Genomic DNA, 26388 nt, shown 5'->3' on the forward strand with positions numbered 1-26388 from the left:
CCCAAGCAAGACCCCTTGCAGGCTGCAATGCTGCCCACCTGCAAGGGGAAACTCACCGTTTCCTGAGGGAACCCAGACATCCAGGGGCTCCTGACTGGCAGGGGCCCTAGGCCTGGGCCCATGCGTTAATCCACCTATACTGATTATTCACTTTTTCCTCCCTCAAAACAATTTCTCACCATGGCCTCTTCAGCTGCTGTGGCAGATCTGCTACCTGGGTTCTGAGTTTGCTACTCCTCATGTATTTCAATATTAGTGAAGGATCTTGATCTTCAAAAGCAGAGATTCAAAGTTTGATTTTTAGGCCTGGCTGGGCTGTGCTCAAAACAGGACCTCCTGAAAGAGGATTTGTCTCTCTCATGCTCAGGAAGGGCCTCGCCAGTTTTTCACCATCACCTACATGCATCTTCTTGTCAATAGGATGCATGTTAATATTTTGTTTGACCTAATTCTAAATGTTGTGACCAATGCAGCATTGATCATTTTTCTCAGGGGACCCTTCCATGTGTTCACATTTCCTCAGTTTGGAAACATTGCCTCCATAGTGACTGCATATTTAAGGTATGCATTCTTTATTCCACAGTACCACGTCACATTCATAAAATGTGACTGTGATACCACAATTTTGAAAACCTGAGAAATATACATATTATGGCATGAGTCCCAGAGAATCCATTTAGTTGGTGTCAACAGTTATCCTCAGCCCCAGCATGTGTTATTCAATCATCTACCCACTGTGGTCAATTATACTTAGAAGCAATTATGCTTAGAAGAGAGCAATACAAGAAATAATGCTTAAGAGAGAGAGAGACATGCAAGTGTATGGCTTTTGTCATCTGTCAGTAAAATTTCTGTAACATAAAACAAAGTTAAATGTTATTCAGGGCAAGTTTGACCTTCAGCCGGTCTTCACAAAGCCTGAGCATTTTGATTGTGTATATGTACTCCAGTGCAAATCTATAGGCCACTGAAGCTACTGCAACCCTCAAACATTTGTGTAGTTCAACTTTTGGTATTATGCATGTAAGGATCTGGGCTTAAAGCACAACAGTGAAAGAAGGAAAAGGAACACTGAAACTGCCCAAATGCTATGTTGATAACAGACCAGATCCAACTGTGATGATTGCGAACACACCTCCACAAGTCAATGAAGTTCCACCAAGGATGAATTTGCCCTGTTAGGATAAAATGCATCCTCTACAAAATAAATTATTTTTAATAAACAGTACACACAATGCCATAACAAAGTGATTTTATTGACATTCCTCTATAGTGATATGACTGAATAGAAAGCGCAGCCTGAGTATCATGTGACATTTTTCTGTCAATAGAAGCAAAATCAGTCTAACCATGAGGACCTTTCCTGCCATTGACTTGTATGACGTACTTAACAAAACCATAATAGACATTTCTGTTAGATAAATTGGAAGCTGCAGGGAATTCGGCCTAGGATACAATATTTACTATACCTAATATCTACTACCTACAGGCATCTGTTTGGCTACAAGAACAAAGGGACTACATGACTCACTAGATAGAAAGTAACAAGCTGATCTTTTGGACCTTGTGATAACTGGAAAACCTATCCCAGATTTGTAGTATATTTCAGTCAATTTTTAAATAACGAACACTGAGGTACAGCAAGAATAATAAAAAAAGCACCGCATTAGTTGTAGAAAGGTCTGTTGGTCTGCATTTGACTGAAAGTGTTTAATCTTTACTGGGAAGCTCTGTTCATGTTGCTATGAACACAGGGTGAATATTCATGATATCAAAAATATTCCAAAACCAAACTCCTTCTACTGGACCTCCATCCCCTTTTTAGGATTAACACTTGGGATGAATTTAATTCTTCTTGTACACACATAGGTGAGTGTGCGTGCACATATATATGTTTGAGCGTGTATATATATTTTTACTAATTTCTAAAACTCTTTTATTTTCCAAATTTTGCTCCACCCCTGTTCCTTTTTTTTTTTTTTTTTTTTTTTGCTATTTGGGATTTCAGTCTCCAACTTTTTTCAGTTGAAGCCATGGAATAAGCCATCAAATATTTGTTGAAACCTGAATTGCCTTTCTCTGCCCCCAGAAAGAAACTAAAAAAAGCAGCATAGTTTTCAGATTAAGTTGCAAACTCAAAATTTAGGTTACAGTTCACTAAAAGATTCACTGGCACCAGAGCAAACTGGAAAAAAAATTTCTATGCTATAACTGCACAAAACTCAGTTTCCCTAAAATATGAGGTCTAGTTTGGTCCGCTTCCTTTCAGCTTTATGGTGCTTTTGGACTCCAGAACATAAAATGTCAGTCTCAGATGTCTAAACGGAAGACTACTGTGAACCTTTGCATATTGAAACAAATAAGGAAATATTTTACTTAATGCAGTCAGTAAGATACATTTGTCTTCATACTGGATCAAATACAGTATAGCTTACTCCATGGGCAGACCTGATGAAGTCTACAGGACCACTTGAGTGTGGAGGGTGAAGGATTTAGCTTAAGACATTTTTTTCCTTAACATTTATTCATGCTTTGAGTTCTAGCATCTCACCAGAATTTCAGAAACAAATTAATCGATCATCACCACCACCATCATAACCACTACTACCAACAACAACCACAACACCAAGAAAACCAAACCCAGAATTCTTGAAGCCAATCAACTAGTGGTAATTTTTGACTAGCTCCTTCCAAGATTGTCATTCACAAAACCTATCAGTTTTTTCTCTTTTTCTTCTCTTGCATTCTAAGATCTATTGACACTGTTATCACATCTTTGTATGATGATCCAACACGATGATAAAGGAATTGTGAAGCAGGGAATTAAATGGATTGTGATTTTTAGTGTGTATTACTCATTTGCTTCACAGTAATATGCTGTGTTGAAAACCTTGCAATTTTTTTCTGTGGAAAGACAGAAGAACAAGTTTACAGTGATCATTATTTTTACAATGAGCATACAGACCTGGAGAGAGAACAGAAAAGTCTCTCTGAGTTATAGCTAAGTAGGAGAATTTGAATTGAAGAAGAATAAAAGATACATCACTATGTATATGTGGTAAAAAAAATCAACAAACAGAGAAGACAAAATGAATGGACAGTTTCTGTTAAGAAATGTAAGCTAAATTCAAACCCTGATATCCCAGATATGTCAATAACTTTCATACACTGCAGATGACAAGGGTGTCAGGGGGAGAGAACACAGGCAGGATGATAAGAAGGGCAAACAGATATAGTATGTTTTCTTTCTTCTGGTGTTAATGATTTGGTAACAGGAGTAGCAAAACCCTGACTAGAAAGATTACGAACAAATGCAGATTTAACTGTTTTCCTCTCATGTTGTTTTTGATCCAAAAATATGTAGGATGTTGGTACTCTCTTGCCATCAGACTTGTCAGAAATCAGGTTTAAAAAAAAATAAAAAATTCCATGCTGTGCACTTGTCAGAGACATTTTGTTGGAAAATAGATGGCCATGCCATACATTTACTGAAACAGGAACATACGAGTAGCTAGAAATGGTGGCTGCCAAATGTGAGGATGCCTACAACCTACACTACCCCCTTGTATATTGCCAATATCAGAACCTGATATAAAGGAGAAACTCAGGATTCCTTCTTGTTTCAGTTTGGGTCTAGATGCCGTCTCCGAAATACAAATATCTTTTAGTATGCTACAAAAAATAGTTTGATTTCTTTACTAAAATATAGCTTTTAAATATTTTAAAAAATCCTAACTATACAGTATTCTAAAGATTGGAATTTTTTCCCTGTTTGTATTAGTGAGACAGTTCTTGATGTACTGTTTCCTTTGGCTAAACTGGGAGCAACCAGTTGGATACTTCTCTTTGTTTTCTTTTATTATTGGAAGACACCCAGCATTGAATATAATGCAGATTACTTTGTAAAGATGTTATCAGGGATAAAATAGGATCCTTATACAAGTAACTGGGCTTCATGGCTCAGTATACATGGTGCTCCTGCTGAATGAGGTGGTGTTTGCATGTTGAAGTGTAGGCTATGACTATCCTGTTGTATCTCACTCTCATTCCAATGTAATGAATGCTCTCATGAAGAAGTGGGTTCCTGAACAATTTGTAAGGGCTAAGAGTTTTTGGCACAGGGCTTGTGTTTACTGTGCCTATCACGATGAGGCCCTGGGATCTATATGTTCTACCATATTACAAATAATAAGCAAGAATGGGTATTATGAAATAAATACTTATTAAACATGTACAATCACATACTACAATGACTGAAATATTAGAAAAACAATTAACGGACCACTCTACATCTTCCTTGTATGCTATGAACCCAGCATATAATATTACTGTTTAGAAGCCTCCCTTGCCTGTTGCTTTTAAGACATATACTGACTTCAAAAATCAAAGGGGAAAAAAACATTAAAAAATAACAATGCTGTTATGCACACAATGATGGAATTATTATAATTTTGATCAGTCAAACTGTATGGGGAGGCTGGGCCTGACTACACTCTTTAAGTGGAAAGTTAATGAAAAGAGAATGTGTTTGGTGTTGAATTAGTCTACAGATTTGACAGTGTTCTGACAGTCAGCTATAAAACAACTAGCATAATAAAAGACACACAAAAAGATATGGTATTTGACCACCAGCTATTCCATGCGAGCTGCTCGCAGATATTAAGCTGGTAGTGTGATAGAAAATAAAGGGCCACTTTCCTTTTCCCAGTCAAGACAAACACTTTCAATCCATGATTAGTTTTGGAAAACAAGGGCAGCAAGGGTTAAAAGTAGGACACAATCATTGTTGTGAGGTTGATACGAAAGCCCAGAATTACTGTCAAAGACAAGCCTGCTGTCTTATGCCTTGCCTTTGCAGCTGAATGACGAAGCCCACAAAACTAATGACCAAGATGTTTGAACTGGGTACCAAAAAAGAGTCAGGTCTTTAATGGGCTAGATGTGACATAACAGGACCAATGGCTTCACTCCGAGAGGAACTGTTACAAATATATAACCAAAAGTGAGATACAATCTCCTTTATTCCTGACAACCACCATCATTCTCTGCAGCTTCGCTTTTAATGGAATCTTGGCAAAACCCTTCTGTGCATATCCAGTTCTGAGTTTATGGAGGTTTGCATTCAAAAACAAAAGGAAAAAAGAAAAGGAAAAAAAAATATATAAGCAAACATATGTTAACCCTGCTCAATGAGAAATAAATGGCTTCTGACAATAGGTGATGGGATTGTCTAGATTTTTCATTTGTGAGGCAGGGTTTTAAACATCAGATAACAAAGAATCAGTAAACAGAACCTAAAGATATTAATAAGATTAGAACATTCTTCTTACTTCCCTTCTCCTTGTCATGTACAATATTTAGATAAGGGAACCTTGTCCTTTATGCTACATAGTGAGACATCCTTTTAGAGTGTGCACAAATTTGTGCTTCTGGTATGGTAAACATTATGATAGAGATGCCCCTCCCAATATCTCTGAAGTGCAAGTTCTTTCTTGTACAGGCAAGTAACAATCATAGCAATTGCTGGAATACTTTGCATTGCTTTACAGGTTTTTGTTTTCGAGTGTCTTATCTGCACCATCTGACTGGAGCAGTTCCAGCTGATGCAGTTGATGTGGATCATGAGTTCATGTATAAAAATTTCAGTTTTGCTCAGAGGTGTCTTTCGGATGGACTATATGTACAGGAAAAACCAAGGATGGATGAAAAAAAAATTTGACCAGCTCCCCAGTACTGGATTCAACTGCTAGAAAGTAAGATGACTGTGGCTTTGTTTAGAAGATATGGGCATATAAAAGCTTGGAATGCTTGATGAGGGTTTTTTTTTAATTTTTTTAATCAACGTAGATGAAAGTAAACATTTATTAACATTTGGTCAAGTGTAGCATAACTTGCATTCGTATTTTCATTGTTAATAATGGAGGTATGTGGAGATATACAGAAACCTTGAGACAGTTGTTTTCTATTGCATACAGGCTAGCAGTCCATTTGAAACTGAGGATGAAAGCATGAAGGTTAGATCTGAGAGGGAGGCAGTTCTTCATGCACAGCTTTTGTCAATCTTGATTTTGGTTTTCAAAAATAAAAATCATGGGAAATCAAGACCATATGATGGTGGAGAAGGAAGATGACATCAGCTAGGAAAACACCAGATGTGCCTAAATTCCCTCACTCAAGTCCAAAGGTGCTAGTTTCTTCAACAGCTGTCAAGAGCTTTTCATACAGCATAGAGTAAGATGGGTAGGGTGGAAGATCCAAGCGGTTGAAACATGTGTGCGCCCTGCAAATGGAAAAATACAATGTGTAAGTTTAATTTAACAAATACACAGATGAGAGACTTGCTCTGATTGAAGTTGACTTACGTCCTTAGACAAGTAAAGAGGATAAACTTGAATATCAAAATAAAATGAAGTAAGATAGAATCAAATTGATAGACCCAGCATATTTCAAATGACATGTACACCAAACAGAAAATACATATACATAGATAAACCAAGCATTAACTTGGTTTCATCCTGTTTTATTTTATGGACCTAAATGGACTTCAACAAGCGTAACTTAAGTGCCATTTTTGGCACTTAAACAGATCCTATTCTACATGTAATGTGGATATTAGGGCTGTACGAAATTTCAAAGGGTGTTTTGTTTCGAAGCTGTTTTGACGGGCTTTGAGCCCAATACAGCAAAACTGAAACAAAACAAAAGGCTTTGAAACAGTTTTGAAACGAAACAAGGAGCAGTCAAAATGTTTTGAAACATTTTGAGTTTCAAAGCAGCCCAGTGGCGGGATGCGGGGGACAGTCAGGCTGTGCTCCACCACCCGGCGGCAGACTGAGCTCTGTAGGGCCGGTGGAACCGCTCGGAGCGCAGCCCGGGCTCTCCCCTGCCTCCCACCACTGGGCTGCACTCTGAGCAGCTCCGCCAGCCCCATGGAGCTGAGCCTGGCAGTGGGAGCGGGGGGAGAACCACTGGCCAGGGCTGCGCTCCGAGTGGCTCCGCCTCTGGCTCTCCCGCCACCTCCTGCTGCCAGGCTGAGCTCCTTGCAGCTGGCAGAGCTGCTCAGAGTGCAGCCTAGCAGTGGGAGGCAGGGGAGAGCCAGGGCTGCACTCTGCCTCCCGCCACCGGCCTGAGCTCCGTGGGGCTGGCAGAGCCGATCAGGCGGCAGTGGCAGCCTCCTGTCATCCTGAGGAGATCGGTGGGCCTGCACCCCCAGGAGGAGTCTGGTACAGCCCCACAGCCCTCCCGTGGCTGCAGGCCCTCAGATCTTTATGCGGGATGACAGGAAGCTGCTGCTGCTGCTGCCTGGGGCCAGCGGCAGCACCAGTCCTTCTGGTCCTGGGCATGGCCTGCACCCAGCATCGGTCCCAGGTGGCAGCGGCAGCTTCCTGTCATCCCAAGCGCAGATCTGGGGGCCCGCACCCCGGGGAGGAGTCCAGCACAACCCCACAGCCCTACTGGGGGTGCGGGCCCCCAGATCTGCACTCAGGATGACAGAAGGCTGCCACTGTCAGCAAGTCACATATGTTTTGCTTGTCAGCATCTTGAGGTGCTGTTTCTGAGAAATCCCTGCATCTATCTCCTTGAAACTTGGCAGGTGACATGAAAGCCCTCAGAAGGGGCTACCATCCCTGCAATTTTCATCCAAATCAGACAAGAAATGACAATGTTCTAGGCATTTTCATGATTCCCCATTATAGCCTATAGATGAAATGTCAAAACACACTGAAACAGCAAAACGGTTTTGACAAAATGAAATGGAACAGTGCTTCGAAATGAAATGATGAAACAAAACACTGTCTCTTCGAAATGGTGAAACCGAAGTCGAAACAAAATGGTGCTGTTTCGCACAGCCCTAGTAGATATGCAAGTGTCCACACAGCTACTAAGCATCCTCAGTGGGCTATCCTCTGCATGGGCAGGTACACAGTTCTGTATCCATGTGCCAGGGCAAGCATCCATTCTGAAACTGTAGCTGGGCAAAACCCCAGAATGTATAAGTGTTAGATGGAGGAAAAAGATTCTCCCATGCTTTAACTACATAGTCCAGTGGTTATCTCACTCACCTAGGGAGTAGGAGACTCTGGTTCTAAGCCCACCTCAGCCATCATACGCTGTGTTTTCAGGTTAAGATATTTATTGCTGTTATTGTTATAGTTATTATTGGTATTACAGTAGCACCTTTGTGTCCCACTCATGAACCTATTGTTTTAGGGCACTGTACAAATACAGCAAAATGATGGTCCCGGCTCCCAGTGTAAGCTGATTGAAAAAAAAAAAATTCAACAAAAGGTGATACAAAACTTAATGGGAAGTTTTTCCATTTTTTAGCCAGCTTGTGTATTAATGTAAATGAGCTGCTGGTCATGGAGAAAGATTTTGGTTAGTTTTGCATCTCTGTTGTATTCCTTTTCCTTATTGTAACCTCTGTGGTTGAGAAACTTCAAGATGGCTGACACTTAAATGAGAGCAGGAGGAGGCCTCAAGACAGAAGGAGCCTAATCTTAAATGATCAAAAAAGCACTGTTCCAGTCAGTGCAGCATGAAAATACCATTTGTTTTTTTCCCCTTTTGAAACAAGCTGACCTTTCCAAATATCTCCAACAGCTTCAAACATAATGCAATTTAGCAATCAGTCATGCTGTGCTTAATACATCTCTGTAGGGATTGCACATATACGTTTTCTTCTTCCCCTCCCTACCCAAATCCCTAGGCACGTTGGGGTGCTCATCTCTAGCATTACATATACACTTAGGGCAAAATCCTCAGCTGGTGTAAACCTGCAAAGCTCCACTGAAGCCAGCAGACCTATAGTAATTCAAATATCTGAGGATCTAGTCTCTGATATATTTAGACGCAATGGCCTTGTTTTGCTTCCAGCTCTCACATCTCATCCGTTAATTCATGTTATTTCCTATTAACTGAAGCAAAAGAGCCCTTCTTAAGGAAGACACTCTGCTGTTCATCTGTTAGTCCAACCAGGAAGTGAGAAAAACAGGCTGCAGGCAGATTAGTTGGCATGAGACTTAAAGAGCTGAAGGGGAGATTTATCAAGCACCCATGGTGAATCATTAAAGGCAATCAAGCAACTGAAACAGCCAGATACATAGTTTCCATGTACTGAAACATTTCAATTAAGCGAGTTTTTACTGTTCTTTTTTTTCCCCCTATGAATGAAATATTGTAAACTGGCCATTCTCTGAGAGAGTGCACAATAAATATACTTTCCTTTGGAAACAAACTTGGAACATAAAGGAATTAGAGAAAAATTACAAGCACTGTTGTAATACATCTCATAAACTTGGGCATAGGGAGGTTATACACTGCAAATAAGTAGCCTTGCATTGTTATTTGTGTTTTTGTTTCAGCAACCTTTGGCAACGTAAGCTTCCCTACAATGACCTGCCAATGTGTGCCAATCCTCTTCAGAGGGAGCAAACCCTAAGAAAAAAAGGATAGTCCTCTTGGTCTTTCCAGTTACTAGACCTTGCTAAAACTGCCAATAAAAATGCTGATTGCCCTGGTGTTTATTGTAATGTGTACAACTTAATGAAAATGATCAAAGGCATCTCACACAGGTCATGGAACAAACTTCTAATGTTAATGACTTGGATACAGGCACAGATCAGCTCCTTTTCCTATAACCAATTCTCTGACATAAAGTTGCACCCAAGCTGAAACCATTATTAACCTTTTGAATCTCACAGATAGGCTAGGGACATAAATTACACATAAACTGGTATAAGTGATCAGAAACTGGTTCAAATCTGTAATACAACAGAAGTTCAGTGCACATAAACCACTGTCAAAATGACCAAAACTGGTTTAAGATAAACCTGGATGGATGTAGTATCAGACTTAACTGATTTAGGTTAAATCAGTTTATTGAACTTCTGTCCCAGATCCCCTCCAGATTCAAGTTAACTCCCAGTCCCCCAGCATCCCAGGATGCTTTGCACCCAAATCCCCTCTCACAGAGTGAGCAGGCTAGCCATGACACAAACTGTCTGCTCCGGTTGAGCAGGGAGGCGTATTTTAGTGCCCCATAGCTTCTGGCCTGGGCTGCTGCAGGCATGTGGCTGCATTTCTGGAATCAAAACTGAACGTTTGTTCACTTGCTTATCAATTCAATCTATGCAGATTAGACTAACCTGCAAAGACTGAATCAATTCAGCCTCAGGCTTTTTGACTGGCTGTATTTAGCCATAAGAAGCAGTGAGAAGTCAAGAAGAGTTTTCTTTGTGCTATTCCTTCAATATTTGCTGGGAAAACAATGAATGAATATAATGTATGTCCATAGAGCAGTGGTCTCAATCTTTTTGGACTCAAGGCACCCCTCACTGGACTCAAGGTATGGAGAAGGGCATAGGAGATAACTGCTGAGTCACGCAGCCCTACTGGTGGGAGGGGGAGGGTGTTTAGAAACATCTAAATATTTATCAAGGCAAAACTTTTGTGGCATCTTGCCCCACAATATCTGGCATACAAAAAGATTCTCCTCCCCAAAAAAGGGCAAATCAAAAAGGGCAAATTAACTTTCAGGACATGCGTCATACAGGTTAGGTTTCGTTCATTACCAGAAATAAAGAAGAGGGGGCAAATTCTGTTCTGTCACATTAATGTAAATCTGGATTAACTCCAGTGAGGCCAATGGAGTCAGCCCAGTTTTAGATTGCAGACATGAAGATCAAAATTGTCTTATGACTTTTCTGTGATGTTCTGAGTCTTCTGTTCTATGTTGCAAGGACTAAAGTCAGGGAACAGGCTTAATGGCCCTGGTGGACCTTAAAGGTCCTCAGTGGGCATGTCTACATGTGCCTCTTAAGCGAGCGCAGCCTAAAATCACCATTTTAAGCCACATTAATGGCATGTGTCTACATGTGCGCACCCTTAATGTACCCTAAAAATGGAGAGTTAAGGTTATGTGATCCTTCATTTGATACCTGCATAAAGGAGGTATCAAATTTAGATGTGAATATCTTAGTCGCATTAGCACACCTGTAGATGCACTAATGAGCATTAATGCAGTGTGCGTCAACAGATAGATACTGAATTAATTGTATTAATGCATCTGCAGTCTGCTAATGTGATTTAGCTATTTGTGCCTAAATTTAATGCGCATTAGCATGTCCACGTGTAGAAGCGCACCTAAATTGCCATAATGCGACTTTAGCAAAGGTACGTTAAGTTTAGGCACACATAAATACACGTGTAGACACACCCAATGCCTATTTACTTAATGGGTAAGTGAGAGGGCTGAATAGGAGAAAGATGAGCCTCTCATGTTCCTTCCTCAGTACAACTGAGAAGGTATTAGCATCTGCTCTTGCAGCTGGAAGCTGAAGTCCTTCATTTTCCAGCTGGACCAAAAAAGCACTCAACTAAACATCTGGTCTGCTTCTATTATCTGACTTTTGATTCCTGAGCAAATTGATCAAATCCTCCAGAGGAGTATTGCCTACTACAAAGGCAACAGGAGTTGACCTTGTTCAGCCTGTGACAGGAAAGGCTCAACTTTTTGTAGTACTAGCCCTATCTGCATCTGCATGCACTGAGGTAGAAATACTGCATGGATAATGGAAGAAACGATAATTACACTTTGTGAATAGGCTTTCTTCTTTCAATTAAGCCCTGTTAGGGTCTGACATTTATGACAGCGTATTTAACTAGTGAGGAGCCCAAGCCAGAATTAGCAGTGTTTAGGCCTTATCAAAAAAATACTTTTACTTCTGTAGAAAATGTAAAATAAAATAATTTACACCAACCTTGACCTACTTAAATGCCTTTGTCCCAAAGAAGGAAAAACAATAACCTGATAACTTAAAACTTCTTTCTTCTTTATAATCTGCTGGTAGAGGTTTTGGCAATTCTGGTGTGGTCTGCATCTTTAATCTCTGTTAGTGTCTTCTCTACAAATTCTTTTCTTCTAAGGGTCCTCTCTAAAAACTACATGTAAGCTTTTAAGCTCTTGGCATTCTTCTTCTTTTTTCACTTCCCTTAATCCTTATAATGCTGACAGTCCAAAGGAGCAAATGCTCATACAAAGCTCCCCTGTCAACTTTATAGATTTAACCCGTCGACTATAATAAGACTTGCATTCTGATATAACAGTGCCAAGGAGACAGAAATGGGCCACTTCTTTCTCTCATCTTACTTTTTAGACAAACATACTAACTCTTCTTTGGCCAGTCAAAAAAACCCTCCAAACTGTTCCATACTGCACACAGATACCTACATTTTTTTCCTTTTTGTTTGTGAAGGGAAACATCTCTCTGGTTCCTGATGGAGTTCATTCCTTAAGAGGTGACCCTGCTCTAGAGGTACATCTGTCTTCAACAAAATACAGTTCCTGCTTCCTTTACAGGAAGACTTATGTTTTGCCATGGTCTCTTAGTCAACTGGCATCATCAGATATTTGTCTGTCCTGGTAATATTTAGTTTTCAGTATGGAATTCAGTGCAAGAAGTAATATTTATGCACAAATCCAATAATAAACTCACTGGACAATTTTGCCAGATGTATGCATAACAATAAAATAAAGGATGGTAAAACAGGAACTATAGAGAATAATATCTCATCATTGTCTCTCTCAAATTGAACTGCAATAAAGCAGTTAGGAAGGAGAGACAAAAAGGAAAGATGAGGAGACACATAGATGCATAAAAAACAGCAACACAAGCAAGTACACACACATGCAAGCACACACACATACAATCTACTGAGAAAGGGGGATATAATGAAATTACAGCTCTTTGTGGCCACACACAATGCCTCTTAACTGTTATATGGTGCTTTTGGATTCTATTGTGACAAGAACATGATTAGTACCTTTAGACAGATAGGGAGAGAGACTGCTTATTTAAGATCAAATATTTACTATAGCTGATAATTGTCACCATGTTTTATTTGCAGGCAATATGCTGTTAATTACTAAATTATTCTGTAGAACTAGAATCTTATAGTTTCATAGTTGGTAGGGTAGGAAGGGACCTGAGCAGATCATCAAGTCCGACCCCCTGCCATGGCAGGAAAAAGTACTGGGGTCAAATGACCCCAGCATGGTGTTCGTCTAATCTCCTCTTAAAGACCCCCAGGGTAGGAGCCAGCACCAGATCTTTTCAACAGAAGATCTCTATAGGGAAGGTAAAGGCTTGATCATGCCAGGTGCAATGTTTTGAGTAAATCACTGATCCAAATCCTGAAGTCCTCAGTCTATTTCTGGCAGGGAAATCAGAAAAAATTCTTGAGAGACTACTGGGGGAACTGCTTCAGTGTCAAAACTATACACAACACAGAGAAGATGCTTCTACTTCTTCCAAAAGGCAAGAGATGGGAAGTATTTTCCAGATCCAGTCATAAATCCAGGAGGTAGAAGGATGCTGTCACATGGAAAACAGTTTACTAATATGCAGCACTAGGGGTAGATGTGGCAAGTTTTGCATATTAAACAGGGAAAGTAAGCCTGATTTCTGGCAAACGGAAAGTTCTTACACTCTGTTACCTACTTTATGTTATTTAATTTGATTCAGAGGAGCACTTTGGAAGAAACCAAGCTGTAGTTTTACATTGACAGTGTCTTGAAGTCGTCAGATACACTTTGGCTAGAACTTGCTACAGAGTCAGGTTCTGGAGGCCTAGGGACAGCTTGACATCTCTGAGCTGTGCCTTACCACAGCTGCCTGTGTGCACTGTAAATAGAGACAAGATTATTGTATACTGTATCTCATTTTCCTCACATACTGAAAGGAATCCACTAGTCATCCCTAATATTAATCAGCCTTTCATCAGCATTTTACACCAGTACTACTCTCTCGACTTAGCAGAATTACTCCTGAGCAGAAGCAAAAATGAGATTAGAATAAAGCTCCTGGAGTCTGAACCTTCCTAACTACTGAAAAGTTTTCACTACAGCCTTACAGTGTTTGGAAGAAGCACCACAAAACCCTTCATAAGTGCATTATCAATGCAAACGCTGCATTATCAGCACTAGTATTAAAAGTCTCCTCTTATCTCAGAACTACACATCAGGTATCTTTTCTGATGTCACTATGTGCTGCAGTAAAGGAAACAGCCTGCCTGTGGTCAGTGGTAAACAAAAAATGCAGTTGCACACTGCATTGCCACAATGTAAGAACTGACTGTAAGAGACACTTCTGATATAGGAAGGAGAGAATGCAGAAGGAGCTCTAGGTCCTTAGTGTATATTTACAACTTTTTATTCAAGACTTCATAAAGCATCTGGAAATGTCAAGGCCAGACCTACATTCCCTCTACTTCCTCTGCAAACACCCCGAATTGTGGCAATCCAATGTCCATCTCTGTACCACTCAAAATTGGAGAAATCAATTGCTTGGAGGTATATGCAACTTTTTTACAGATTTTTTTTTTACATTGAATTTATATGGTTATAAGATGTATTGCACTGGGCCCTAAGAACTTCATTAGGTTCATAAAAAGCTCAGGCCAAATCTATACCTAGGATTAATGACATAAGCTTGTAGGGCACATGAAAAGGGTCTTCTTTTTTTTCAGGCATCTGAAACTGGGGAGTATACGACAATTGTTAGGGAGGAAGGATTTGTAGTAGGTGATTTTGAACTGCGTCAATGACTGCACCCTTGTATTGTGTTGTGAGTGTGTAAGAGAAAATCAGAGATGCCTATCCTACTGTCTGAATAAAAAATAAATATAAAAAAAATTTAGGCATCTAAACGCAAATTTTAAATAACCTTTATTGAGGTACTTATGGATGTGGGAAGTCCCAAGTTTTAGCATTTTAACCCTCTTCTTTTTTATATTTTAGAGTGCTGTGTGTAGTTAGTACTGTTCCACAATTGTAATATGTACACTGTATACTACCATACGAGAAGTGAGGATTTTTTGGGTGATAAGTTTTATTGGACCAACTGCATGGTTGAGATAAAGTTACATACATTTTCAAATGCTAGAATGCTTCATCAAATGCTTCAATGCAAGAATGCTTCATCACTATCATATACTATCAATACGAAAAATCCTCAAACAATTGCAATCTATACTAGAAGAAGACCCAATTCTTAAAGAGATCTTTCCAGAACCACTTATCCAAGCTTTTAAACAGGCACCAAACCTCACCAACCTCATGACCAGAAGAGAACGTTCTATGGCCCAAAGCACATGGCATAGATCCAGACCATGGAAATATAAAACTTGCCAACACAACTCCACCATTCCCACAATAACTACGTCCCATAACAGAGCCATCACCATTCCTGGATCTTACATTGGCACCTCCAGAAATGCGATATATCTCATCCAGTGCACTGAATGCCCTGACGGAAACTATGTAGGAGAAACCAATTACAGCTGCGTACCAGAATGAATGCACACCAAAAATCTATCAAAGACAAAAATATGCAATTACCGGTGGGGGCACATTTCTCACAAGACAACCACTTTTTCTCCAATCTCTCAGTTCTAATCCTCAAAGGGAATGTACAAAACCCTTTTCGTAGATAAGCCTATGAACTTCACTTCATAAATCTACTGGATACAAAAATTATGGACTAAATATAGACATTGGATTTATGACCCTTTATAACCTGCCTACCAAACCCCAGGTAACCTCTCTACATCTTACCTGCTACATTTTGTCACTGGTTGACAGTCCCCTCTTTTGTTTCCCTCTCCCCCACCTAGCTGTCTCACACTTATTAACTCCTATCTCCTCTGATCTTCCCTGCCACGCATTTGCATATTCAGACCTGCATTTTTCATATTGGCTTAAGCTTCTATTTGACCCTTGAGAGTAGACTCTCCTTATGCCTGAAGAAGGGTGCTTGTGCCCAAAAGCTTGTAAAGATCAATTTTTCCAACTATTCAGTTGGTCTAATAAAAAATATCACACTTACCCACATAACTTTGTCTGCCTGTATACTACCATACTAATTCATGGTAACTATGGGTTTATTACTTAGCAGAAATGGGTGTTTCTCCTCTTCGTGGCTAATCAGAACACAGCAGCTCAGAAGGTTTTAAGAGAATCTGCAACTTCATCTAGAGCGGAGGCCTTTTCAGGGGAAAGTTCAGGAGACAAACACGAGGTAGTACACTTAAATATCTTGAGGCTAACTGAATTTAGATCTAGGTTAACAAAGAAAACTAAGCAGAGCAGAAAGAGGCCAATTACCTTGCTAGCACTTGAATGTCAGCCCCAGGCATGTTCTTGTGTAAATACCAAAGCCCTCTCTTCCCTCCCCACACAGAGTACTAATGCAGAGAGTTTTCTGCAGGAATATTAAGCAATTTCCAACCTGTAGTTTTTGTGATGCTCTGTATCTACAATCCAGAGTGTCCACAACCATCTTTGCAATATGTATGCTTCTCAAGGTCTAGGAAAACAGATGTGAGTTGCAGCAGGCCAGGGAAGTCATTTGTCTTAGGCTCTGTCAGACCCCACCTCAAAGTAAATGATGAAGTCAAAGGATTCTCCTAGCCAGCAGCATGCTATCCCCAGGACAGCCTACACAAAGGTTTTACTACAATTCTAGCTATTTATGATTAGCCACTTGAATGACTTTGCCAGAGAAAACTGCTGGTGCAGACAAGGTAAGCTGCAATTTGCACTTGAAGAAGAATGCATAACATTTGAAAGCTTCTCTAAGTCCATCCCAAAATAATAAAATACCATCCAAAGAAAGTTTGCACTGGTATAATTTATCTCTGCTTGACTCTAAAGCTTGCATCAATACTTTATGCTGTTGGCTGGCCACTGACAGATGAAATCAGGGCTGATTCCCAATGCAGCTGTGTCTCCAGTTACCCAGAAGGTGGTTGCTGGAGCATCCCAGGAGTTCTCTGCTGGAAGAGGTCTTCAGACCACTCAGCTATGGGACTGATAGTTAAAAAACAACACATTGGATTATCCTCTTAGAAACAAAACAGAAGCCTTGGTGTGCAGGTGGGAGGTATTCTCTGATGGAGAACTGTCAAGCTAAGAGTTTACTATTTTAGTAGTGTCTTGATGTTCAGATGTGGCCTCATGTGGAAAACTACTGCAATCTCAAGTGAAATGTACTGTAATCTCTACAGTTGTGATTAACTGTTTAATCATGTTTTAAATAGTGACTTGGCCACATATCCATTCAATTAATGATGTGATAAAATGAGGAATAAGCTACAAAGTTATTACACAAAACACATATTTTGTGTATTAACTTAGTGGCTGGTACCTACTACACCTTTAAGTGAACATATGGCCAGTGCTCAGCCTCTGAAGCACACTGGAGCCTTGCAAGACTCCCATGTGCTTCGGAGACTGGGAGCTCCCCATCAGGGCTCCCAGCCCAGAAGTGCAGCATATGCTCCTATGGCTTGAGAGCCCCCACCAGCTGATCAGGGCTCCCAGCCAGGGGAGAACAGGGAGCCAAGCCTGCTACTTGGATCAAGTAGGATTGGGTTTCTCCTGCACTGGCAATATGGCACGATGGGATCCGATGCTGGATCCTACAATCATGCTTCCTGCTATGCATGTGTGGCTTGGGAGGAGGCACGACTGTTGGGATCCTGCATCAGATCCCATCGCATCTTTAAATTAAGGGGCCTCAGTGTCACAAAGTCACGGGTGGTATTACATCCACTTCTAAAAGAACTAGAGAGGATGCAGCATGGTTTAGAAGACAAAGTATTGGGCTAGGACTCAAAAGAGTAATTTCTGGGTCTGTCACTTGTCTTCTCAGACAAATCATACACTTCTCTGTGCCTCAGTTACCCCAACAGTAAAAAAATGGGAATAATATTTGGAGGGCTACTCATGAAAAATGCTATACAATATCATTATTATACTAGGCAGTGAGTAAATTATTCAATTGTGGGATGGATAAGATGGATATATAAAGCTGGGTTTAATCATTATGCTGACAAAAGCCCATTTCCTCATTAAATTTCCTACTGACTCCATACATTCATGGAAGACAGAGATGACAAAATGGTACTAACAGTGCAATAAGACAGAGAGGAGGCATTCAGATTTGGTCTGGGAGGGACTATGTGGCCAATTTAGAGACAGGCTTTGAATCTAGCCATTTTTTAATCTTATAAATCAACCTTTTGATTGTAAATGAATAGAAGCAGAAGACAGGCCCCCATTGCTCTGGGGTTGACCCAAAACTTAACAACAGAGTTTGAATCTGCAGGGACTGGTATCCTAATTATTTTCTAATATTCAAAGGAGGTCAGGTCTGAGTACAATTAATGTGTATCATGCTGAACTAGCATTGCCTTACTGATTTGGTTGCTTTTAATGGCCAAGCACTCTGAAGCAAAGTACTGTGCTTTACTCTTCTCACAGCCCCTTAGCTGTTGCTCATACCTTGGAAGGGATGTTATTTTCCCCCACTTCTCTATACAGAAGCGCCGTAGCCCATTGCTTCCTCGAAGGGCAGCGAAGCCCTCATATGGCACGCTAGATGTTCCAGTGACAAACTGCAGTAACCGGAGTCGCTGTTCATTGTTAAATCGCTCCACTGCTGCCCAGAACCATCGTATTACAATGTGTCCATCATGGTAACCTAAAACAAAAAGAGAGTGCACAAGAGAGTAAGAACATGTAGCGTAAATGGGAATCAGTCTATTTCAATGTATTTTCCACAAGATGCAGTGTGAGCTGATAGTTTTTCTTGCCACAACATCACTGCCAGCAGTAATGATTGATGACCACAGGTCTTACAGTCTCTTGTCTTCCCAGCCCTGGATCTTAACATGGCCAACTCATTTGAAATGATCAAATTCCACGTATGGTAAAGCTCATATTTATCTCTCAAATTATGTTGGTCTTCTCCAAACCTTTTACTCAATACTGTGGCTACCCGTGCTAACATTTCAATGTTTTTTTGTTGATATCTTACACTCTAACAACTCTTAATGGCTTTACAGAAAAGCAAGAGGCCTGATTCCATTTTTGAGCTGCACTGGCCTCTAGCATTTGGAAAGGAGATTGCTGCTGCAAGCCTTCCTCTGGCAGACTTTCCACCTTAGCGTCTCTGTGCTTGGGTTCATGCTAGTGAAAGTCAGCAAAAACCCAGGCTGGATTTGGCTCAGTAACTATACTGAAATAAAGACACTCCTTGGGGAAGGATTAAATGTGAAAACCTTTACAGGGGGACCCTTCTAATGGTTCAGTGTTTCAAGCTAACTGTTTGGTAAGCAACAAATAGGATGGGGCAGTCAGCAGCAAAGACACAGCTCCTGTGTTTCAGAGGGAGGTATGGTGAACTCCAGGGAGTTAGTTCCCTTTTGTGTTGCAGAACTGATGGACAGCCCATTTGTCTATTATTCAACACCTCCTGGACAAGCCATGTTCAGCATTTAAACCAAATAAAGTTAGGCAGTAGGAAAAGGAGGCTGAAGTGTTAATTCTGGTGGAATAACGGAAAGAAACAAATGATGGAAAGTGGGAGGCCTTCAGCACAGAAGTGTATTTTGTTGTAAAAGTGGGAACAGAATCTGGATCCACTGAAGTCAATGGAAGATTTGCTACTGCTCTTAATATCACCAGGATTTCACCCACAGTCTTCATATAAATAACATATATGCCTAATTCTGTGGTTTCTACTCTATTCTTAATCAGCCAAAACTCTTGCTGTGTCAGCAGGAATTTTGGTAGAGTGAAATCTGAGTCAAAACTGCAAGACTTTTCCAGTATTATTACACATATTTGTAAAATCCTGAGGTACTTCTTTAGTTTGCATTCAGTCTTTCTTCACTGAATCCCTTAGGATTCAGGAGAAGAACAGAGAAATACTGAGGAAGCACCTCATGAAAAGGAATAATAGTAATTAGTCTTAGTACATATCAGCCTTAGCACATATCAGCAGACAGTTTACCTCCACGATATTCTGTGTTGTTGCGCCAGTCATTGAGGTCTATTTCTGCAGTGCCAGCAATAACCAACTCTAGCTCTCTGGCATCAAAAACGGAGACAAGCCTGGAGTCTACAACCTGAAATACAACCCACTCTTGAGCACAGTTTGGCATAGAAAGTAAAGCAGGTGCATTTTCTCATAAAAAACCTGGCCACAGCTACAATTATTAGCTGCCTACCATAGCTAATACTGCATGTAAGCAGCGCGTTTCTAACCCTGCTGCTAAATCAATGCAATTCATTTGTGAGTTTGCAGTAAACAATTCTGATACATGAGGAAATTTCCTCCAGTGGAAGTTACGGAAGGAATAGGATATAACTCATGCCTAGGACTTCTGCCCGGTAACTCACTTCTGGAATGAGATATTCATGGTCACCTGCATACCAATTTTGTAAGGCAAAGTGTATATTTTTCTATCACACATTACGCTTGCCTTAGAATATAGTTAAAAAATATTAAGCAGTCCTTTATACACATGGAAACTGAGGTTTATTCTTTTTCATAGTATTAAATAAAACTCAGAAACAAGGACACAGTTTTGTAGCCTGTGGCAATCCTAGCAATGGCTCTGTATTTTCAACAAAGCCTGCCACAGTGCAGCTCTTGGGAGTCAGGGATGCTTGGACACACATCTTCTGCTGGTGTGAACTGGTATAAATCCAGTGGTGCAGCAGCCACTTGTAGTTGACCTTATGCAGAAAGTTGGTACAAGTCAATGGTTGAGCTTCTGGATGGCAAAACATCTTGTGAGCAGTTCCCAAGTATACAAAATGTTGTATCATCTTAGGAGAATTCCTTTCCTCAATCTGGTTTTGTTCTGTGTTCCTCTTTTACACCTCACCCCTCCATGGAAAAAGCGAGATGGAACCCATATTTCATTTACTCTGAGGCAGGAGTATTACTGTGACTAGACAACGGTGATCTTAGCGCAGGCTTATCTGTGTGGGTTTTCTTTTCCTGCTCAGCATCCCCCTTTATCTTGCCCTTATAAACACAACACTCTGCATTAGCACTGCACATGGTCAAAGCCATGTTCAGCTACTTTCTCCTTCAGTCAGTAATACTAAACACCTCGTGTCCACAGCCCTTGCCTCCTAAGGATCTGAGACCTCTGATTCATTTCCAAACTTATCTGCTCAGTCACCGCACCCTGTGCTGAAGAGGAACTATCAAGAAGCTGTCCTCCTGCTTGTCCCATTCAAACCATGGAGTGGTGAATGCCATGGGATTGGGAACCTTTGTTACTCACTTCGTAGAAGCCACGGACCAGTGCCTCTGTTTGCTGAACCACACCTCGTTCGACTCGCCACTTTACCATTCTCTCGATGTACTCCTTCTTGTTCTTTTCTGTCACGGGTGTGTTTGCACCCCCAGATTTCAGCTCCCTTTCTGTCACCTGAGAAAATGAGAATGGAGTAACAAAGCAGAGAGTGTCATGTATTTCAGAACTGAAGTCATGGTGCAGAGTAAGCACAATGTCCCCTCTCTTAGATGTACATCCCAACATATATGTCTCATTCTCTTGCTGTCTCTCCCATGCCTATCAGAATATAGAAATAGTGATGCAGAAGCAACAGTATGCTTGGGACAATGGACTATTTATGTATGGCTCCCTGATTCTCTACTCAGTCCCCAGCTCCAGTATAGCCAGAAAAATGCTCTAATTTGGACCAGATGGGAAGAATCCCCAGTGAACCATCAATACACCAAGCACTGCCAGAGCCCTGTGCACCCTGGCTGCTCTTTCATCCTACCCCTCCAACCTGTGGAGGATGATTTAAGAGGAAGCCAGCTAGCTCTGTCTTCTGCAAACTTCCTGCACAGTGCCAAGAGAGGGGGAGAAAATAGAGAATCTGTCACAGTACTGGAACAGTCAGATTCTTCTCCCCAGAGGAAATAAAATTAACTTGTTAGCAGGAACTGACTGACTTGTTTGGATTCAAAAACATGACTCTCTTCATATGAATGACTGACTGACTAAATGAATGAAATCCTTATCTCTAGCAGCAAGGCTGGAATCTCCAGGCTGAAGCTAAGATTCTGAAAACCTTGTAAATGTTTCTAACATGCATACAATATATCCCATTATATTGCTTGAAAATGTATTAATTCAGTTCAATAACTGCACATAAATTCTATACAGTGGTGGGTTTGAGGTCTTTATACTGGACACTATATATAATAATTATGATTTGCCGATCAGAAATAGAAGGCAATCAACACTTTCTGGAAATGTGCTGTTTTTGTAGATCAGTAGTTACAGAACTTCATAGCACCGCAAGCTGCCTTAATTTTAGTTGATTGTGATTGTTAAGGTTTGAGGAAAAGAAGTGATTTAGGGAACCAGTTAGGAACCTATTTACTAAGCATGTCCTGTAGCATATGTCAATTATTTACCTTGTAATTAACTTAATTTCACATGAAATCTAATAAGATTAAAAAATTTAAAAAAACCCAATTAAAAAAGAGGATTTAGAAACTGACAGACACTCCTCCTGCCATAACAGTGATGTCTAGCACAGATAATGAACCGACTGCATATATGATTCACATGTGTAATGTATTAATATATAATATGTGATTCAGTGTGTCCAAGACATTGCATATAATGCATACACAATATGATCTTCATTATTCTAGCTGCCGACAGACACTTTGAGTAGCATCATAAATTATGGAAATGCTTGATGATTCATTCAGTCTCAAGCTTTATTGAGAAACACCAAGAGCAAGAAGGTTAACCAATATAAAATTAGACATAATGGGCTCAAGATTCTCTGCTGGGATAAATATTGCAGCTCTGTTAATTCCAATGTAGCTGCTCCATTCATACAACAGAGAATCTGGCCTTATGGCTCCATTTCTTTCCTTAAGCATGGAGACAGTTACTGTACAGCCATTAAATTTTCTACTCAACAGACCAATTCAAGGTCCAGCTTTAAGAACACTCTTAAATTCAGAATTCCCATAATCTGCAGAATTCTTAGTGAATGATTTCTTTGGTTTCTCACTATCTCCATAATTCCAAATACACTTAGTGATGTTTGCATTTAAGCCATGGCCTTGTACAGACATTCAGTTTCTCCTGGGAGAGTCGCTGCTCTCTCAAGAGAAACCATGAGCGTGCAGCTGTTCAGGCTTTTTCTCCCAGAATAAAAATGGCCACTCCAGAAAAAAAATAACCTGGGCACAACCAGGGTTGAATCATGTCCAGGAGAGTTTCTCCTGTGAGAGCAAATGTCTGTACATGCTGACAACACAGTCTGACCATGAGCCATCTGGGTTAGCCAATCAGGGCTTCCCTATGCACTGCTGTCATCTGTTGCCAAGTAGACTAAGAGAGCCTGCAGAGCATATGGAGATGTGTGCGCAGGGTCGTCATGTCCTGTCCCCCCCCGCACGTGTGGGCTGTACATGGTCAGCGTTGCAAGCTCTCCAGTCTTTAGGGTCTTGGCATTCAAGCATCTGTACACAGACTCTAGGTAAGTTTTTCTACCACTAGAACACACAAACAAAGAATTCTCCCAGGTTATTTGAATGTGTAGATGCAGTTGATGTAGTCAGGTGATAATTATGGCTTCTTACTTTTTTTCCTCTTGTTCATATAGGGTGTGTGTAGATAAAACAAGGGGCATGTGCGCACAACACTTTACAGCGGGTTAAATGCTTTTGCACTGCTTTAATGGTGTTGGTGTTTGCATGCATTGGCTGTGTATTGTGCATTTAATCCAGCCGCAATAGCACAATTGGGCGTGTAATGCGCCTTAAATGACTTTGGAGCGCAACAAGCTAAAACAGCTCTGAAGAGTTTTAGTTTGCTGCCCTACAGCCGAGGAGTGAAGCACCGGGTTCCCTGTGGCTCAGGGGCTCTGCAGGCAGCCCATGCAGGCAGCCTGGCAGCAGTCTGGGAAGGCAGGCTCCGCTGAAGAAAAAAAACAAAACGGTGAGCCTGATCTCCCCCCCCCCCCCCCCCGGAGCCTGCCTGCCTACATGAGCTGCACAGGGACCTGGTCCTTCTCTCTGCGGCTGCAGTGCCCCCTGGGACCACCTGATCAGGGTGCCTGCGGACAGGTGATGCCTGGGGTGGGGGGCCCACTGATGCTGCAGAGGAAAGCACCAGCCCCAACACCTGCAGCCCAGAGACTGCTCCGCCCACCGGCAGCTCGCATTCCCCTCCCCGCTGCCTGAGAGGCAGGTAAGACACGGATGTACATGACATGGGGGTTTACTTCGCCCTAAATTCAAGCAGTGTTTTTAAAAACCCACCACTTCAATTTAGGGCCCTCATTTTGTCTACACATGCCCATAGGTTTTAGCCACTTTGGCTATAGGTTTGTATTCATCATTATGCTACAGAACTTTGCTACATTTAAACACCTCATTGGGTGTATTTCTTCTTGCTTAATGATTTAGTTATATTTATGTGCATCAAGATTATCATTCTCTCCTCAAATCTGCCAGGGGGAACTTAGTGTCAGTGAGACAGCAAAGTAGTAGAGATAAGATCCACTAGTATATTGCAAATCTAACAGAAGAATTTGGCCCCTAAATTATTTAATATATATTATACTGGTATTGCAGTATTGTCTTGAGGCTTCAACAGAGATTGGAACTCTACTGTATGAAGTAGTGTACAAAAAACACATTGGAAGAGTATTTGGCCCAAAGGGTTTAACATCTAAATATAGATGTTAGAGTTTAGAGAGAAACAAAGACAGAGGCTAAGTGATTTGGCAAAAGTTGCAAAACAATTCACCTGCAGAGCCAGGAACAGAGCTGAGATCTTTTAGTTTCTAGCCCTGTGATTAATACGCTACATTGCCAGCCAAATGTCTGTTCTATCTTGTGTTTCCCTTTTTCATCCTTTGAGATGCAGCCTCCAAAAACATTAGCAGAAGTTATCACCATGATTTATATTTCCATTTTTGAATGCATTGAAGTACAGTGAAGTCATACTTCAAATCATCCAATGTTCTTGGTCTGCACACTTTTCGAGCTGGGACCCATCTGTGAGCAAAATCTGATCCCAGCTTCTCAACTACATTGTTATCAGCAAATTTAAAAGATATATGGGAAGGCTTTTCTTCCACAGGCTGCTCACAATCTGATGCTCTGCTTCATGGTGAGCACCTTACTGCACCATAGACCTTTTGATGCCAGCTTGTGAAGTACACTACTAGTCAATATGAGTAAAGGCATCAGAATCTGGCCAAGAAAGTGTTCTTCTGCTTTAGTAGTGTTTAAAATATATGGTCATGTGATGTGTATTCTTTCTTTTAGAAGCCATCTCATTTGAATCCTACAACAACATCCTACATAGTGATCTGTGCAACAACATATTTTCTATCTAGTGCATCAGGTTGTGCCCTTAGATGCCACTCAAGTCAAGGTTTCATTTACCTTAGTTGTTTACCCATGTAAACAACAAAGGTAAATGAAAGGCTGTCTCTAACAGGTTAACTCATCTGCCTCTGCAAATATGCTTCAATGTCTCTCTCTGCCTCTGCCTGTCTTTACGCATTAATTTTAGTGCCATATCTCTGAGGCAATTACTGCATCATCATTTGGATGTCACACAAACTTTTACTGAAAGCCAAGAAAAACTGCAGGCATGGCTATGAAGAACAGCCCTATCTTTTCTGCAAAAGCCCCTATGCCTGTCATTTTTAGGTATTGTCCCGTAGACCTCATCCATTCTTGTTTTTCGTAATCCTTTTTTCTGTTGCTTTCTCTGTTCCATATCTCTCTGCCCTCTGGTCTACATATACACAAGAGATGTCTCCAAAATTGCATATATCCTCTTTCAATGTTTTTGCTGTGGCAAATCTTTTGCTTCCAAGATCCTTATTGTTGAGTATATTATTTACTCCTGTTACCCAGACTTCTCCTTCAACTCTGTTCTTGATTCTCTCTGTCCCCTTGCCTCTGCCAGCTTCTTACACTGTCTGGCTTCAAGAAAATCATTCATATCCAGTTCATTAATGAGCTTCATATCTCAGGAATGCTAGACCATTTCTTTCTGAATATTTCACTTGATCTCTTTTCAGCCTTTAATCAATCAATCAGTTGGTCTGCATTTACTTCTTTCCTGAGGCTTCTGCACTACTTGGCTCTCCTGGTCCCTTTCCTCCTTCTTGAGCTGGCAGCACTTTCTTTGTGCTTCACCCAACACCATATTAGTTTATCTTAGGGCTCTATCCTCTCTTCCTTCCTTCTAGGTCACTTCATCTATCCTCTCAGTGTTATCTACTGTCTGCATGCTGATACAGTCCAAATCTATCTTTCAATCCTTCCTCCTCCTGATCTGTCTTTCTCCAGTTGTACCTCGCATAACTCCTCCTTGATCTTCCAGCTCCATCTAAAACCCATTGGGCCAGATTTATTAAGAATATATATGTATGTGTCTGAATATTTTACATCAGCACTGAGTCTATGGTGTCATATCTTTACAAATATCAACAGCCGAGTTAGCTAGATAAAAGCACATCTA

The 26388-nt window shown here is 40.8% G+C and overlaps 1 protein-coding gene across 3 annotated transcripts in view; it reads right to left on the minus strand.

Annotated features, from left to right (window-relative positions):
- Positions 1-1235: 1235 nt before the first annotated feature.
- Positions 1236-26388, minus strand: part of HECW1 (HECT, C2 and WW domain containing E3 ubiquitin protein ligase 1) — a 439971-nt gene continuing 414818 nt past the window's right edge. For all 3 annotated transcript variants that reach the window (XM_019483377.2, XM_019483376.2, XM_019483378.2), the window contains 4 exons: positions 21148-21294; positions 19860-19974; positions 18347-18545; positions 1236-6280 (listed from right to left, as the gene is read on the minus strand). In XM_019483377.2, coding sequence (XP_019338922.1) covers positions 6169-6280; positions 18347-18545; positions 19860-19974; positions 21148-21294 — 573 coding nt within the window. In that variant the 3' untranslated portion in view covers positions 1236-6168. The remainder of the gene's footprint in view (positions 6281-18346; positions 18546-19859; positions 19975-21147; positions 21295-26388) is intronic.

Source organism: Alligator mississippiensis, chromosome 5 (genome assembly GCF_030867095.1).
Source record: "Alligator mississippiensis isolate rAllMis1 chromosome 5, rAllMis1, whole genome shotgun sequence".
Lineage (NCBI taxonomy): Eukaryota > Metazoa > Chordata > Crocodylia > Alligatoridae > Alligator > Alligator mississippiensis.